The sequence below is a fragment of the Sturnira hondurensis genome, unplaced genomic scaffold (assembly GCF_014824575.4).
Source record: "Sturnira hondurensis isolate 20B ecotype Veracruz unplaced genomic scaffold, ASM1482457v3 Scaffold0018728, whole genome shotgun sequence".
Taxonomy (NCBI): domain Eukaryota; kingdom Metazoa; phylum Chordata; class Mammalia; order Chiroptera; family Phyllostomidae; genus Sturnira; species Sturnira hondurensis.
The window spans coordinates 3,609,758-3,627,091 of record NW_028091359.1 but is presented as its reverse complement, the minus strand read 5'-3'; the positions used below and the strand labels follow the sequence as shown (position 1 = coordinate 3,627,091).

General features: G+C 37.4%; 1 protein-coding gene across 3 annotated transcripts in view; it reads left to right on the top strand.

Moving 5' to 3' along the window:
• The window catches only part of VMP1 (vacuole membrane protein 1), a 121,160-nt gene that overhangs the window by 35,657 nt on the left and 68,169 nt on the right, over positions 1-17,334 (top strand). For all 3 annotated transcript variants that reach the window (XM_037070290.1, XM_037070288.1, XM_037070289.1), the window contains one exon: positions 8,426-8,593. In XM_037070290.1, coding sequence (XP_036926185.1) covers positions 8,426-8,593 — 168 coding nt within the window. The remainder of the gene's footprint in view (positions 1-8,425; positions 8,594-17,334) is intronic.

Below are 17,334 nucleotides of genomic sequence, written 5' to 3'. Positions count from 1 at the left end.
TCTTTTTAAAAGCTCTCTCTGTATGTGGCTAATATTTGCTGACCACTGAAATTAACTTTAAGATCAAAAGTTGCTTAGGTTTAGAGAAGTGAAATATGTCTTTATGGATTGATTCAACATAATAAAAATGACTTCAAAGACTGGTCCTTATAACTTGGAGGGTTTATACATTTTTTGTTTTGGTTAGCAGTTTTATACTTTCAATACTTTTTACTACATAATCTTATATATTCTTGCCCTGTTACCTGAGTTGTGCAGGCATTATTATCATAGTTATTATTATTACACTTTTCACCAAATGAGGAATGTGAGCTAGAAGTTGGATTGCATGTAGAAAGTTACTAACAGCTTCCGAAAACGAAAACCCGCACTGACTGATGCCCCGTGGACTGCTTTTTGACGTACTGCGTTGCATTCTATAGAGAAGGTACAGAGACTTAATTTGTAAACCTGGAATCTGTTTCACAAAAAGGATACAAACATTAGTTAAATTTCTCAGTGCCCATTTGGAATCGATGGTTTATTTTATAGCTTTCTAGAATTTGCTCTACACCATAACTTTAGGTACGTTTTCTGACCATAATAAGAAAAGCAATGATTAAAAGAATTTGAGGAGTAGAATTTCTGTTTGCAAAAGCATTTCTACACTGGGAATTAAAGAAAACAAAGGTTTTGCAAGTCATACACACAACCATTTGTCATCTTTCATTTATTTATCACCAAGATATTCCTAATGAATCACATTCCAGACTAACCACTGACTCCTTTTGTTCCTTTAGTGAAGGAGTGTGGCAAACAAATGTTTTCCCAGTGAATCAGCACAGGATTCTTGATTTTATTACCTTTGCTCTAAACTTTCCAGACAAAACTAATTGGAAATTTTTCCTTTGGGATCTCACTGGACTTCTGTATATGGATGATGGATTAGGCTATGAATTGACATTACAGATGTTGTGCAAACAACCCCAGTCTTCAGGAATGTTGTATCAGTTCTGAGGGAGCTGCCTGGGGTGGAAGAATGTCTGTCTGTCTGTCTGTCTGTCTGCTCATCTTCCTTATGAAAACTTACACACATACTGCACTTTTTGTGTGGTGTCATATTCTTCATCTTGGTTGGTAAAGAGACTTGGCTAAATTAGGCTCATAATTAACTGACATGACCATTTTAGGTTTTTACTTTTTAAGGAATCTAGTGAGCAAACTAACAAGCAAAACAGACATACTTGGAGGTAGAGGGTGGGATGACCGCTGGGGACATGGTGAAGAGGCGGCGGGGTTGGGGGAAAAGGACTCAAAGACATGGACAGCAGTGTGCTGATTGCGAGGAGGAAGGGGTATAAGAGGGATAAATGGTAATGAGGGAAAAATACAAATCAATCAATAAATCAATAAATAAAAAACTCAAATATCTCTGGAAGAAAAGGCCCTAAAATAAACCCACAGTAAAGTCCAAAAGACAGAAAACATTTTATTTCATGAGGCAGGAATGCACATTCTAGTTTGTCATTTACTGATATATATATATATGTATTTTTTTCAGGGATAAGGATACAAATATCCCACACCTTCCTCACAAAGATCCTAATCTGTGTGTGTGGCACCAGGTCTTCCTTCTCAAGGCTTACACGGGCACTCCATCACCGGCAGGGTGCTGCCTGGTGCTTCTCCACCACCAGACTAGAACATTGTTGTGTAGTGCAGTGTCGGGAACGATAATTTTATCTCTTTAGGGTAATTTTTAATTCTAAGTTTCTCTTCATTAGACAGAACCAGTAGTATATTACAACTCCTGGAGCTAGAGTAAAAATTAATCCCATATAATTGTCTCTTAATTTTTTAAATCAGTCACTGAAACTTCCTCTTTTACACTGCTCATGAAAGAATATCCATTCTAGAAATATGACCTAAAATTTATCTTTAAAGAATATTTAGAAGTTAAAATACTTTTTTCGCCAATACCTTCATTTGTTCTTATTAGAAATTTTACCCCTGGTTTAACTGTGTTTGCTCTCACCCAGACATACTCTTCTGCTCTGGCTAGGCAGAATTAATCCATTATGAAAACTCTGGAAAATGTAATGTAATGCAGCTCATGAGACTAGATGCACGAGGCTTTGAACTGAAGTAAAACCAGATGTTCGATATGTCACAAATAACCGAGCCCTCTTATTGAGCTGACTTCACTTAGAATGACTCTACTGAATTACTCCCCACCCCCACCGAGGACCCTGAAGCCTGTCACTCTGATGAGAGTGTAACATTTAATCACGGTCATCAAGTTCAGCCTCCTTATCACTAGAGGGAACGTCCATTGACAGCAGTTAGGAACTCTCAGGGGCTGTGTGTGCCACTAGTGAGTGTTGCTTGTGGCCTGGCTGCTAGCTAAGTAGTGTATAGGGTTTCCTGTGCTGGGGAATAACAGCCTGGGCTGCGTACAGCCATTTGACTTCCTTTTCTTACCACACAAAGATGGAAGAACACTCACTGTCCTTACTTGGAGAAATGGATCTTGGAGGATCTTTATTTGCCATTTTCCTTTCGAAGGACTCCTTATATTGATGTTTACCATGCCATATGACATTCTTTTTAAATGAGCTGAGACTCATTTTATACCCCAGCATGTGGTCTATCTTGGTGAATGTTTCATGGACACTTGAAAAGAATGTGTATTTGGCTATTGCTGGATGGTGTGTTTTATACTGGCCCAGTCTTCTTTATTCACACTGGTTTGTCAGTTTACTTGTTCCATCAACTAATAAGAGGAGGGTGCTTAAATTTCCAACTGTAATTACAGATTTGTTTACTTCTCCTTTCAGTTTTGCCAGTTGTTTTATATATTTTGACAGTCTGTTAAAAGGGCGCATACCCATTTGGAATTGCTTTGCTTTCCTGAGAATTAGCCCTTTTATCGTTATGAAATGTCCTTCTTCATCTCTAGTAATTCCTGAAGTCTACTTTATCTGGTTCTAATGTAGCCAGTCCAACTTTTATATGATTATCTGAAAATGGTTGATCTTTTTCATTCCTTTAGTGTGACTGTTGGGCCTTGATGTTTAAGGTGACACATAGCATGGACTGGGGTCTCCCTTGAATCCAGCCCAGCACTCTGCACTTCATTTGTACATTTGGTGCACTTCCAATTAATGTGCTGGCAATGCAGTTGGCTTTAAGTCCACTCTCAAAAATATTTTTCCCATTTATTTTGTAGTCTTCTTTGCCTGCTTCCTTTTGGACCGAGCATTTTTAACTACATGTAATGTACCCACAACAGTGTGCTTCATTTTATCCTCCTCATACTTTACGCTGCTGTTGTCATATAGTTTACTTGTACATTTGTCATCTTTTTTGCTGTAAACAGTTATTTTTTTCTTGTTTAATTTATGGTGTTTTTTGGGTTTTATTTATTTATTTATTTATATATTTTTTATTTACAGTTATTTATTTTTTGAAGAGATTTTAAAATGAGGGAGGGTCTTCCGTATTTCCAGTGCTGTTCACTCCTTTTATGTACATTGAGGTTTCCACCTGGTCTCACTTTTCTTGGGAGAATTTCCTTTAACGATTATACTAGTGCAGATCTGTTGGAACAAATTCTTTTGACTTTTGTTTGTCTGAAAATGTTTTTCTTTCCTCTTTATTTTTGAAATATATTTTCCATGGATTCTACATTGACAGATTTTTTTTTCCATTAAACATTTTAGAGAAGTTATTCCATTGTATTTTGGTTTGTATTATGTGTGATAAGAAGCCTTATCTATATTTTCCTGTAGATAGTGTGTTATTTTTATCCCCTCTGATGGCTTTTAAGATTCTCTTGTTATTACTGAGTTTTAACAATTTGACTATGATATGATTATGATTTTTAGCAGTTTGATCTATTTTATTTTCCTTGTCTTGATCCTGACTGAAATTTGTTGAGTTTCCTAGGTCTGTGAGCTGGTGGACCGAAGTTTCTCATCAAATCTTGAGAATATTTTGGCTACTCTTCAAGTTTTTTGGTTTTTTGGTACACAACCCTCCCCCCATACATAGACCTTTCCTTATCTTCTAGCATTCCAGCCACATGCCTGGTAAGTAGGCTGGTCGGTGTGGTTTCACGGGTTATGGAGGAGCATTTCTTTCACGGCCTTCACTCTCTGTTCAAATACTTTCTCTTGCCCTGGCTTCAAGTTCTTTAACATTTTTTCAGTGGTATCTAGTCTGTTGATAATCTATCTGATGAGTTTTTCTATTCAGGTATTATATTTTTAGCTATAGAAGTTTCATTATTTTTCATACTTTGTTTCTTTCCTCATTGGATTTATTAAATCATAACCAGTAAACTTCTGTAAAAGGCCAACAGTAAATATTTTAGACCCTGTAGTCCATAGAATCTCTGTCCTAGCTGCTCAGTTGTGCTGTCATCACACAGAATTCGCCAGAGACAACATGTAAATGAAGGCACATGGCTGTATTCTCTGAAACGTTTGTAAAACTGGTGGCGGGCTGAATTTGGCCCATGGGGCTGAAGTTGCCAACTGCTGTTTTAAAACTTTGAACAACCCTGGCTGGTGTGGCTCAATGGATTGGGTGCTGGCCTGCAAACCCAAAGGGTCACTGGTTTGATTCCCAGTCAGGGCTGGGAATCCCAGTCATACCAGGGTTGTGGCCAGGTCCCCAGTAGTGGATGAGTGAGGGGCAACTACACATTGATGTTTCTCTCCCTCCCTCCCCCCCCTTCCTTCCTTCCGTCTAAAAAATAAGTAAATACATAAATAAATCTTTTAAAAAACACTCCCTAAACATATTTATATTCGCTGTTTTTAAGTTCTTGTCTACTGATTGCATTGTGTCTGGCATTTCTGGGTGTGTTTCTTTTGACTGATACTGCGTCCAGTTAAGGATGACATTTTCCTACTTCACATATCTAGTTATTTCTTATGGTTAGTGGGCATGTGGTGTACAACAGTTGGTTGTATACATGTTGTTGTCTTCCCTTATAGTGCATTCATTTCTTGGTGGGCAGTTAAATTACCTGTGGATCAGCTTGATCTATTTAAGGGTTTTTAAAAATTCTGTTCTAGCCTGTCTGGAGTAGATTTTACTCTAGGCTCTTTCCAAGGTCTTCCCTGAGTCTCTTCTCTGTAGCTTATTGAAGCTCAAGTGTTTTCCAGCCCTGTATGAACTCTAGGAATTGTTCAGCTTACAGTCACCCGTTAGTTCTTTTCTCATTGGCTGTACTTTGGCCCCTTGGAATCACCCTAGCATGCAACGCAGCTTTGTATGCCAGAGTCTCAAGGGGACCCTCATATTTCCCTCTTCCCTAGTATTCTGCCCCACAAATTTCAAGTATTCAGCTTCCCTAAACTCAGATGTCCTCACCTCAGCAAGACCACCATGCTGTGCTTTGGTTCTTCCTCTTCGGACCATGGACTTTTCTGTAGACACAAAGCCTGTATACAAATCAAGCGACTCAGAGTCATCATAGGGTTTCTTTAGTTGTGTCCCTTCTTGAAGCAGTCAAGTCCTGTACTGCCTGTGGTGCAGGGTCTGAAAAGAATTGTTCTGTACATTTTGTCCACTTTTCTAGTTGTTTGCGGTAGGAGTAAAAGTCTCTACCAGTTACTTCATGATCGGAGGCAGAAAACCCTCTGACCCAGGCCAGTCTCTCTAGCCAGTGCGTACCAGTACCTGCATGACCCCATGAGAGCTGGGACACTGTGATTTGTTTGTTTTACGGTGGTTCTCTCCAGGTAGGCTTTTCTGGTTTTACTGTAGCTGTCTTTATCTCATGTTTCTTCTTTTAGTGTGGTTCAAATGTGAGTCTTTTATATTTGATATGACGTAGTAATAGGACTTGCAGGTTTTAGAAAAATAGACTTAAAAGGTAGTTCGGTATGTATAACTTTCAAAATTCTTCTAATAAAAATGATTTTTTAAGCTTTCATTTGTTTTTTTTCATGTAAACTAGTATTTATTTCAGTTAAGCCAATTATATTTAGGAATCATTAACCCGTAGTGTTGAAAAGAATTTGTGAGGTTTCCCATCAGTTAACCCTTCAAACTGAAATGTCACAGTAGTGGCTGAATGGACTCTTGAGAATGAACAAAGAACAAGAAGCCGAGTTATTTGTGTTCATTTTGTCTGGGAACCACCACATCTGCCTCTAAGGCTGAGTAATCATGACTTACTAGTGTGGTTATGGAAAGTATATGTCAGTTTAGTTGTATGAATGAACTGTCCTATCTTTAGGGAAAAATTCCCATCAGATGGCTGAAAATTTCCCTTTTTAGAGTCACTTAAAATTAACTATGAACGTCTCCTGTCTTTTTGGAGACATTAATGTGTTTAATCTGATGGGTTGCACATTTTATCTGCATTTTTATAATAGAAGTGTAGTTTGCTCCTTTTTATCTGTCCCAGAAATCTCATTGTTTCATCTTCCAGGATAGTTCAGCCTTTGTCGTAGAGTTGGGGGCAGGCTCTTCTGCCGTCTGCGGGGGCAGTTGTGTCGCAGCGTTGTGGACAGGCTCTTGAATTCTTGTCGTTTATTTTACTTACTAGTATTACATTTCTCTTTTGTATTTTCAGACAATAAAGGTGAAAGTTACACTTAAAAAAAACTGCATCTGATGCTTAGCTGTAAGTGTACAGTGAAAAATTTTTCACTGTTTATTCAGTTATTTTGAATTCCCTAAACTTTACACTTGGGAATTATTTTGAAGGTTACAAAATAATTATTTTTCCCCCATTTGTGAAGTCTCTTATGCATATAGTATTCAAAGAAACAGTTGTAGATTTCATGGCTAATAACTTTTTTAACCTGAATTCTCAAAAGCATTCTTTTAAAGAGCATATTATAATTATTTTTAAAACTTAAATGTATACTACTTGTTGATTGTTATGAATTAAAACTAAAAAAAAAGAGGAACCAACTGAAAATTTATGTAGATTTTTTTGGTTCAGAAAAACCTAATAACTAAATTGATTTCAGTGCTAAGTGTACAACTTCATTTTTTGGTTTTATTTGATCAAAAATACCCATTGTATTTAGGGAAAATGTAGCTTAGAATTATGGAATATCTTTTTTTATATTAACATGCAACAAATGATTTTGTTTTATATTGCCTTTTATCTTGATAGTAGTAGGAGTTCTTTAGTGTCGTATTTTTATCACTATTTTATGTACTGTCTTTGAACCACAGATTCTTTCACTGTTATTTTAAATACAGAGACCACTTACTGCATGTGTGTGTGTATATATATGTATGTGTGTATATGCATATCTAATTCTACAAATATAGTATCTTTCTTCATAACAACTGACAGCTGGTACTTTTTGAGGGCTTACTGTATGCCAAGCACTGTTCTAAGATGAATGCCTTATCCGAATGGACTAATTTAAACCTTACAACATCTTCAGAATGTAGATCCTGAAGGTATTTTATTACACCCATTTTATACATGAGAAAAGCAAGACTTAGGTTAGTGGCAGAGGCGATTTTCTCGATGATTCCTGGGCTTAGCCTAGTAGAACCTAACCTGCTTGAAATTCTGAAGGAGCTTGTTTGTAACATACAGGCTCCTACACCTACCTGTTGAATCAGTCAAAGTTCCCAGGAATTTATCTTTCTAACAAACTCCCTAGTTGAATCTTATTGCAGAAACCTCACTTTGGCATAAGTGTGTATTCGGAAACCCTTGTGGTTAAGCCTTTATTGTATTATTAACCCATTTTAACCTATAAGATTTTAAAATTTCAAAATAAAGGTACAAAGCAGCACAAAGGCTTTCACAGAGAAAATTAAAAGGAAAAGTCACTGATACTGGTCCCAGGGGGTTTGTTTGTTTGTTTGTTTGTTTAATCCCAGTGAGAAAGATAAGTGAGGTAGTTATTTCACCAAGAGTTTTTAAGGACAAAAAGTGATATTCTGAAATTATGCCTGAAAGAATAAGCAGCACAGGAAATTTCTATCAAAGGGGATACAACATTCCTACAAATGAGAAATATGGATAAAATCAGAATGAAGCCAGAAACCATAGTTTCCAGGGGCTGGTGTTGGAAGGTGGGGGTTGAGTACAAAGGACCCAAGGGAACTTTATGCAGTGATGGAGATGTTTTATGTCATGACATGTTGTACAGGTGGATATATTTGTCGAAACTCGTGTAATCGAGGCGTAAAATAGTGACTCTTATCATATATAAATTAACAATAAATCTGAGGGGTTTTTTTTTAAAAGCAAACCAGGAGGAAATACTGGGAAGGAGTTTTTCCAATCACCATCTATATCTTGAAATAATTTAGTTAAATAGATTCTTGTTCTTTAAAAGCTAGGCTTTTTCTATTAATATATAGCAATTAAGGTACCATTAAAATGGCATGTGTTTTAATGATTCCCTTTTCATTAATGTTTCTAATCAGGTTTCTCTTATCTGTTTTGTAGGGTCCACACATAGCTTCAGTTACACTAGCTGCTTATGAATGCAATTCAGTTAATTTCCCTGAACCACCCTATCCGGATCAGATTATTTGTCCAGATGAAGAGGGCATTGAAGGATCCATTTCTTTGTGGAGCATCATCTCAAAAGTTAGGATTGAGGCCTGCATGTGGGTAAGATGTCCATTCTCATATTTGTCTGAAATTAACCTGTCTGTATACTTTGTTATACCAAGTCAGTCACCTACTTCCACATACCGTATTTTGCAGTGTATAATGTGCACTTTTCCCCCAAAGTTTTGAGGGAAAAATAAGGATGTGTGTTATAGTAGTACTAATTCCAGATCTATATAAATGCTTTTAACTCTTATTTATGCTTATATGTTAAAAGTGTAACTCTATGAAGCAATAATGATATCCATATGTTCAAAAATAAATGCTAAAATTCCTTCAAGTATCTAAATATAAATAAGTAAATGAGTTTAAAAATTAAAATGAAAAGGTTTTTTTTTCCCCCTGAAAGTTTGGGCCAAAAATATCAGTGCACATTATACACGGCAAAATATGGTAAAACAGAGCTTTTAGAAGAGTGTGGGTTTGATCCCTGGTCAGGACACATGCAAAAATTAACCAATGAATGAATGCATAGATAAGTGGAACAACAAATTGATGTTTCTCTCTGTCTCCCTCCCTTCCTATCTGTAAAATCAATAAATTTAAAAAATACATTTTTAAGTCAGTTGACTATATTTTTTGAAAAAGCATTAAAGACCTTTTAGAGCATTCTTTGTTTGTTAATGGCATTCAGAAGGAAGGCGTGAAGTCATAGGTACCATGATGCAATTGAAGGCAAGAGGGCAGCAGCCGGGAAAAGGAGTGTGGGTGCTGTGACTGTGCTGCTTTGTAAGATCTCACCGGTGTTTACGTCCTTGATAAACACATAGCAGATGCTTATGTATCAGTCTCAGATTGGTCACCATGATGTCTCTCCGCTTAATTTAAACACTCAGTGTTTATTCTTAGAGGACTCTTTTTTTTTCTGAGTTTTACAGTGCTAAAGTAAGGTGGGACATTTCTTCATAAATCAGGCTGTACTGTAGTGGGCTATATGGTGGTATGTTGTGCTCTTCCCTTTAGTTGTACCAGTTGCCTTTTTATGATTTGCTTACGTACATGTTGGGTGGTTTTGGACTACATGTTCAGTGGCAAATGCATTTTAACCCATCCAAAACTTTCTCTTTTTTTTTTCTGTATACTTAAATTCATTCAGGTACCTGTCATTGAAGGGTAGTTCATTTGCTCAAGACTTCCTATTAGGATTTGAATTATTTTTTAATTCATCATTTGCATTTATTAAGTTACACATTACCTGTAACTTTTTCCCTTAGTATTTCTTATAAAATAAAAAATGTGGAACAGATTGCTTAAAAATCTTAACTAAAATGAAGATGACTATGAATACTCTGCCCACAGAAGAAGCAGAGTTTTCAAAGACATCTAAGTGGTAGCAGCTATGTTGTGTTTTAAAAGAATTATGAGGGAAATGCCATACATTGAACTTGTTGAATATGAAAGGCAGGAAAAATTGTCATGTTTCCTGTTACTCTTTTATAAACACTGGAAACAGATTCATTGTACTATTTGCCTTTGTTTTTAAAATTTGACCATATTAGTCTTTTGATGAAAAATTTTATTAAAATAACAAGATACTTGGAACATGCTAAAAAGGGGTTATGTATATACACTCTGGTTTTCTGTTTTTCTTTTGCCCTTTCAAAAATGACTTACGGAGCTGGATTAACACCAGTGCCAATAAAGAAAAAATTCCATCCCCACTGGCAGTGGTGGCTGCCTCCTCCAAACTTCCGTGGTACACATTTGACCTGGGTTCGTGCATGCCTTAAATCAGTCGACCTGGCTGGTGTATTAAGTTCCTAAAAATACAGACTGTACATTATTTTGTTATCCCCCCCAACACTCAGCAATAGACTGCACATAGTACAAGGCTGTCAATAAATTCTAATTGACTGAATGTTTGCTCTTTATATTTCCTTTTTTAATAACTGTCTTGTCATGTAAAAATGTAGGACATACCAAGTTATGTTTAAATTTGTTCCCATTGCTGTCCAAATTTATAAGTCCAGTCTTTTCAATAAAGGGTGCTAGGAAAATAGGATATCCACATGAGAAAGAATGAGGCTGGACCATTACCTTACACCATGTACAAAAATTAACTCAAAATGCATTGTACATGTAAACTTAAGAGCTAACACTATAAAACTTTAAGAAGAATATATAGATAAAAGTCTACATGATGTTGAATTTGGCAATTGTTTCTCGAACATAACATTAAAATTTTAAGCAACAAAAGGAAAAAGTGAGCCCTGGTTGGTGTGGCTCAGTGAATGGAGCTCCAGCCTGTAAACTGAAAGGTCTCTGGTTTGATTCCCAGTCAGAGCACATGCCTGGGCTGTGGGCCAGGTGCCCACTTGGGGGCATGTGAGAGGCTGCCAATCTGTGTACCTCTCGCACATTGATGTTTTTCTCCCTCTCTTTCTCCCTCCCTTCTTTTTTATAAAAGTAAATAAAAACATTTTTAATAAAAAATTTGATTAATTGAGCTTTACTAATATTAAAACCTTGTACATCAAGGGCACTATCAAGAGAATGAAAAGACAACCCGCAGAATGAAAGGAAATGTTATAAATCATACATCTGTGAAGGGTTTAACAACAAGGATGTTTGAAGAACTCATATAACTGAATAGTAAAACCCCACTGAAAATGAGCAAAGGACTTGAATGGGTATTTCTCCAAAGATGATCATATAAATGACCAATAAGCCCATGGAAAGATTCTCAACATCATTAATCATTGGGAAAATGCAAGTCAAAACTGTAAGGAAATACCCCTTCACACACATTAGGATGGCTGTTTTTTTGTTTGTTTTTTTTAAAGAAAGTAACAAGCATTGATGAGGATGTGGAGAAATTGTAGATTGCTGGTGGGAATGTAAAGTAATTCAGCTGCTGTGAGAGTTTGGTGGTTTCTCAACAACTTAAACATAGAATTTGATGACCCTTCTCTAATTTCAGTCTTACATAAATATCCAAAAGAACTGACAGTTGTGACTCAGATGTAAGTCCAGATCTGTGTACTTCACGTTCAGCAGCATTATTCATGTTATCAGAAAGGAAGAAGCAGGAAAATGGGTAAATGAAGTACAGTATATTTATACATATATAATGTGATATTATTGAGTTATGAAAGGAAGGAAGTGCTGATACATGCAACAATACAATAAACTTTGTGGAAACCATGTTAAGTGAAATAAGCCAGACATAGAAACACAAATATTGTATAATTCCACTTACATGAACTCTCTAGAGAGTCAAATTCATAGAGACAAAAAGCAGATGCGGGGTTGCCGTGTGTGTGTGTGTGTGTGTGTGTGTGTGTGTGAAATGAGAAGTTACTGTGTGACAGATACAGAGTTTCCATCTGGGTGGTGGGAAGCACTGGAAATAGTGATGATGGTTGCACAGCGTTGTGAATGCATTTGGTGCCCCTGAACTGTGTATCTAAAAATGGTTAAATGGGACACACTCATAAAAAGTCAGTACTCCCGAGGTTGAAAGACCTTCTGTAAAGTGCGTTGGGCTTGCTTCTTACAGTTTATCATTCATAATTTTGATTCCATACGTGTGTTTTTTTTCTCCAGGGAATGTCTTGCTTGATTAAAAACTGATAAGTTTTTATTTAATTTGTGCTTTGTAAATTAAAATGTCTTTATAGCCTTTACTATCATAAGTATACTAAGTCAGTGAAATCATAAAATATGTAGCACTTCCAATTAAAAGATAAAAACCAGGGTCAACCTCAGTTTCAACTTGTTCACACAGGTATTTGGGGCACGTGGAAGTGAATTATTTTATGTTATTCACCAGGAGGTTACCTTTTTTCAGTTTGCATCTTGTTGATCCTCCACAATCGGGCTCTATCACAATGGCAAGGCTCCATGCGTTTTCTTTTCGTCCAGAATTCCAGTAATAGTTATACATATCCCAGTACTGGAGAGTCCGAGGGAGCAGTGCTTGTCTCTGCCCCCATGGAGCTGTGCCTGGTAGTGAGGGAATAATTATCATGGGGAAATGAATATGTGAGCACTGTGGAAAATTATGTATGTGTAAATATTTAAACAAAATGTGGGAAGTGCTATGAAGGAGAAATCGACTCTAACATAAATGTTTCCTCATCTGTGGTTCAGTTAAAGTCCCAGGAAAACAAGGAGTAAAATGGGGTGGGGAGAATAACAGCAGGGCAGGAGATGAGAGCATCACCTTAAAAGGGTTTTTGTTTGTAAGTTAATGGTTTTGTTTTTGTTTTTTCTTTTAATTGTACTAAATACATGACATAAAGTTTACCATTTTAACTATTTTTAAGTGCACAGCAGTGTCCTGGCATTAAGTACATTCATGATGTTGCATAACCATCGCCAATATTGATTTCCAGAACTTTTTTGTCAGCCCAGACAGAAACTCTGTGCCCTTTAACCAATAACTCCTCATTCCCTGCTGTCTCCAGCCCCTGGTAGCCTCTGCTGTACTCTCTGTCTATGAATTAGCCAGTTCCAGACATGCATGTAAATGAACTTGGGCAGTATCTGTCTTTCTGTTTCTGCCTTATTTTACTTAGCATGTTTTCAAGTTTCATCCTTGTTGTAGCATGTATCAGAACTTAATTCTTCTAAGACTGTTTTAAAGTTGACCCTGTCACGGAACCTTGACCAGTGTGATTTAGTTGGTTGAGCATTTTCCAACCTTTGGTTGAGCCAAAGGTCACTGGTTCTATCCCTGGGCAGGGCACATGCCGTGGTTGCAGGTTCTGTTCCTGGTTGGGTACGTACAAGAAGCAACTGGTCAATGTTTCTTTCCTTCTCTTTAACCTCAAATAAATAAATAAGTAAATATTTGGAAAACTAGAAGCAGATTTTTCTTTTTATCTGTAAAACAAATTCTATAAAAGTCTGATGATTTTATTAGAATTGGTGTGATTGTTGTTTAAACATCTCTATAAGAGCCCTGAATTTCTCAGTGGTTTTGCACTTGCCCTCCAAACTTACACCTTTAACCTCTGATTCATATTTGTAGTTGGAACATTTAATTGAAAAGTGAATTTGTTTTTAAATATTATTAACACATTGATAATACAAAACTACCAAAATTTCTCAGTAGTCATTATTTATGTATAAAAAATTCTATCTCCAGATTTTTTACCATTAAAATTATAATTCCCTACATAGAAAAGCAAGGTGCTGCTGGTTTGCTTGTGAATCCACTTGACAAAACTTTTTTAAAATATATTTTATTGATTATACCATTACAGTTGTTCTATTCCCCCCCTTCATTCCCCTCTACCCGCACACTCCCTCCCCCACCATTCTCCCCCCTTAGTTTATAACCACATGTCTCAAGTTCTTTAGATTCTATATTTCCCCCACTATTCTTGCTCTCCCCCCTATCTATTTTCTACCTACTGTCTATGCTATTTTCTGTACCTTCTCCCCCCTTCTCCTCCTCCCACTCCCCTGTTGCTAACCCTCCATGTGTTCTTCATTTCTATGGTTCCACTCCTGATCTAGCTGTCCTCTTGGTTTGCTTTTGTTTTAGGTGTGGTTGTTAATAACTGTGTGTTTGCTGTCCTTTCACTGTTCATATTTTTCATCTTCTTTTTCTTATATAAGTCCCTTTAGCATTTCATATAATAAGGGCTTGGTGATGATGAACTCCTTGAACTTGACCTTATCTGAGAAGCACTTTATCTGTCCTTCCATTCTAAATGAAAGTTTTGCTGGATAAAGCAATCTTGGCTGTAGGTCTTTGGATTTCATGACTTGGAATACTTCTTTCCAGCCCCTTCTTGCCTGTAAGGTCTCTTTTGAGAAATCCGCTGACAGTCTGATGGGTACTCCTTTGTAGGTGACTGTCCCCTTATCCCTTGCTGCTTCTAGGATTCTCTCCTTCATTTTGGTCTTGGCTAATGTAATTATGATGTGCCTTGGTGTGTTCCTTCTTGGGTCCAACTTCTTTGGCACTCTCTGAGCTTCCTGGATTTCCTGGAAGTCTATTTCCTTTGCCAGACTGGGGAAGTTCTCCTTTATTATTTGTTCAAATAAGTTTTCCACTCGTGCCTGTTTCTTTCCCCCTTCTGGTACCCCTATAATCCGGATGTTGGAACGTTTAAAGATGTCCTGGAGGTTCCTAAGCCTCTCCTCATTTTTTTGAATTCTCATTTCTTCATTCCTTTCTGGTTGGATGTTTTGTTCTTCCTTCTGATCCATTCCATTGATTTGAGTCCCAGTTTCCTTTCCATCACTATTGGTTTCCTGTGCATCTCCCTTCATTTCAATCAGTTTAGCCTTCATATGTTCCTCTAATTTGTGGCTATAATCTACCAGTTCTGTGAGCATCCTGATAAATAGTATCTTGAACTGTGCATCTGAGAGGCTGGCAATCTCTTGGTCACTTAGAGTTATCAGCTCTGGGACTTTGAGTTCTTCTTGCACCATCTTTTGGGCTGTTCGTGCCTGTTATGTAGCAGGATCGGAGCCCTAGGTGTTTACCAGAGCAGGGCAACTCAGTTGCTGGGGTGTGGCGCTGTATGTGGGGGCGGGGTCAAAGAGGAGCAATGGCGTCCCATCTGCCGCCTCCCGCCGCGGCCCCCACAGGTGCCGCAGCTGCCACCGTCACTGGGGCCCTCGAGTTTCATCCCACTGCACGCGAGTGTGCCACCGCCGTCAGCCCTCCACCCCTGGGTTCGCCTCCTGGGGCCTGCGTGGTCCGTCTCACTGTGTGCGAATGTGCGACCGCGGTCAGTCTGCCCCACACCCTGACTGGGTCCGGGCTGCCTTCGCGCCTAGGTCTGGGGATCTTTCCTGCTCGACCCTGCTCCGCTGCTGGCTCTGCCCCTCTTACTGTCCCTGTTGTACTGTTCGTTGTTGTCGGACTTCGGTATAATTCAGTTTTCTGTTCTTTGGCTGTGTCTTTGTTCTCCAAACCTTTGTTGTATTCAAACTTGGTTGTGGGAGAAGGCACAGTGTTTCCACCTATGCCTCCATCTTGGCAGAAGTCCCACTTGACAAAACTTTTTAAAAGCACAAAAATTCAGAAGTTTTCTCCTCCCAAAAATCCTTGAATGAAATGAACAGTCCAGGAAGATGTTATGTTTCTCTCTCGGCGTTCGTGTTTTGTGCGTATGGAAAACTCCGGTCGCGAAGCAGGGACGTCAGGGCAGTAGATGGTTTTCAGAAGAGTTTTCTCAGTTACTGCTTGACTAAATACTACTTGTCTTTCTTTTGCAGCAAGGGAGCCAGTCATTTCTTCCCCTTAATTAAACATAGGCTGACAGTTTTTAGTGTTCCTCAGCTGTGTTTTGTTTTTGTTTTGTTTTGATTGTGTAAGAATTATAAAATTGTTTTGTAAGAACCATGAAATTATAGTACTTCAGTGTCTAATTTGAGGTAACTGACTAAATAAACTTCTGTGTCTGGAATATGATGTGTTTTGGGGGACCTGCTTGGATAACTCTATTTCCTTTTAAATTATTTGCATAAAAGTAGAATACTGACTTGTAATCTCTGTTCTTTTGCCTTGCTAACATGGGAAAACCCTTGAGCAGGATTAAAATATAATAATGTGTCAATTAAATGTAAGGTATTGTGTAGCCTTGATTTCAGTACATTATTACTTCCTTTTAACTTTAAGGAAACTTGCCATGAGTGTAAATCATATGATTGCTTCTAGAACTATTGAACATTTGACTTGACTTAAAACTTAGGTTTTAAGAGAAGTTCATGTTTTAAATAAAATGTTGCAATTAACTTTTCTTCCTCCTTTCTGTTATGGAAAAAATTAAACACAAAGAATTACATAGTTAATTCAATATATTGTTACCCAACTTCAGCTAATATTAACTCCTGGCTAACACTGTTTTAACTGTACCCCTTCTCACTCTGTTCTCAGTTATCTTGATATGTATCTTAGATAACATCACATTTCGTCTGTAAATGTATCAACTGTAGGACTTTTAAAAACATTACCACACCTAAGAGAAATTAGGAGTAGTCTCTTCAAATCAGTTAACCAGTTAGTGTTCAATGTTTTGGGTTGGATTCATTTCTTCATTTTTCTTTTCAAATTTATTGTTGAAACTGGATTGTCAAGTACAGTTTCCCATAGCCTTGATTCTACTGTTACTGATTGTATTCCAGCTGGTGTAATTTAAATATGTTTCTGTGTTCCCTGTATTTTTGGTGAGTTGATAGGTATTGAGAGGCTTGAAAAAAATTGCTTTTTGACAAGAATGTACTTCAGAGCCTTGTATATTTCTATCACCAGGTGCAATAGTGTCTGGTTGTCTTTTTTTTTTCTATGTGATATTAGCACCATTATTACATAAGTTCATTATTAGGGGTTATAAAATGAGGGTATGCCAATTATTATATCATTTTTTCTTTAGTTATCGACTGAGATACTTTTATAAAGAAAATACTTCTTCTTTTCAGCAATTAGGTTACCTTGAGGTGTCTTTCATGTAGGTAAGACAGGATAAATAATTGATCTTTCTCTTGATGTACCGGTTTCACAATAGTAAGTTGGTCTTCTAACGCCCTGCAGAGTTGACTGACATCAAGTTTTCTTATTTAGCGAAGTATGGTTTGTGCTTTATTTCTGTATCCTTCTCTGCACACGTCTCTTCTCCCTCCCTTCTCTTTGTGTTTAACTAGCTGTGGCCTTACTCTTGTCTCAGAACTCTGGTTTCACGTGTGGGTAACACAGTTTCACTTGGGTCAGTGACTCCATACACTGTAATGCGGCACTGCAAACACAAAAGGTTTGGATTTGAGTGTTCCTTGGG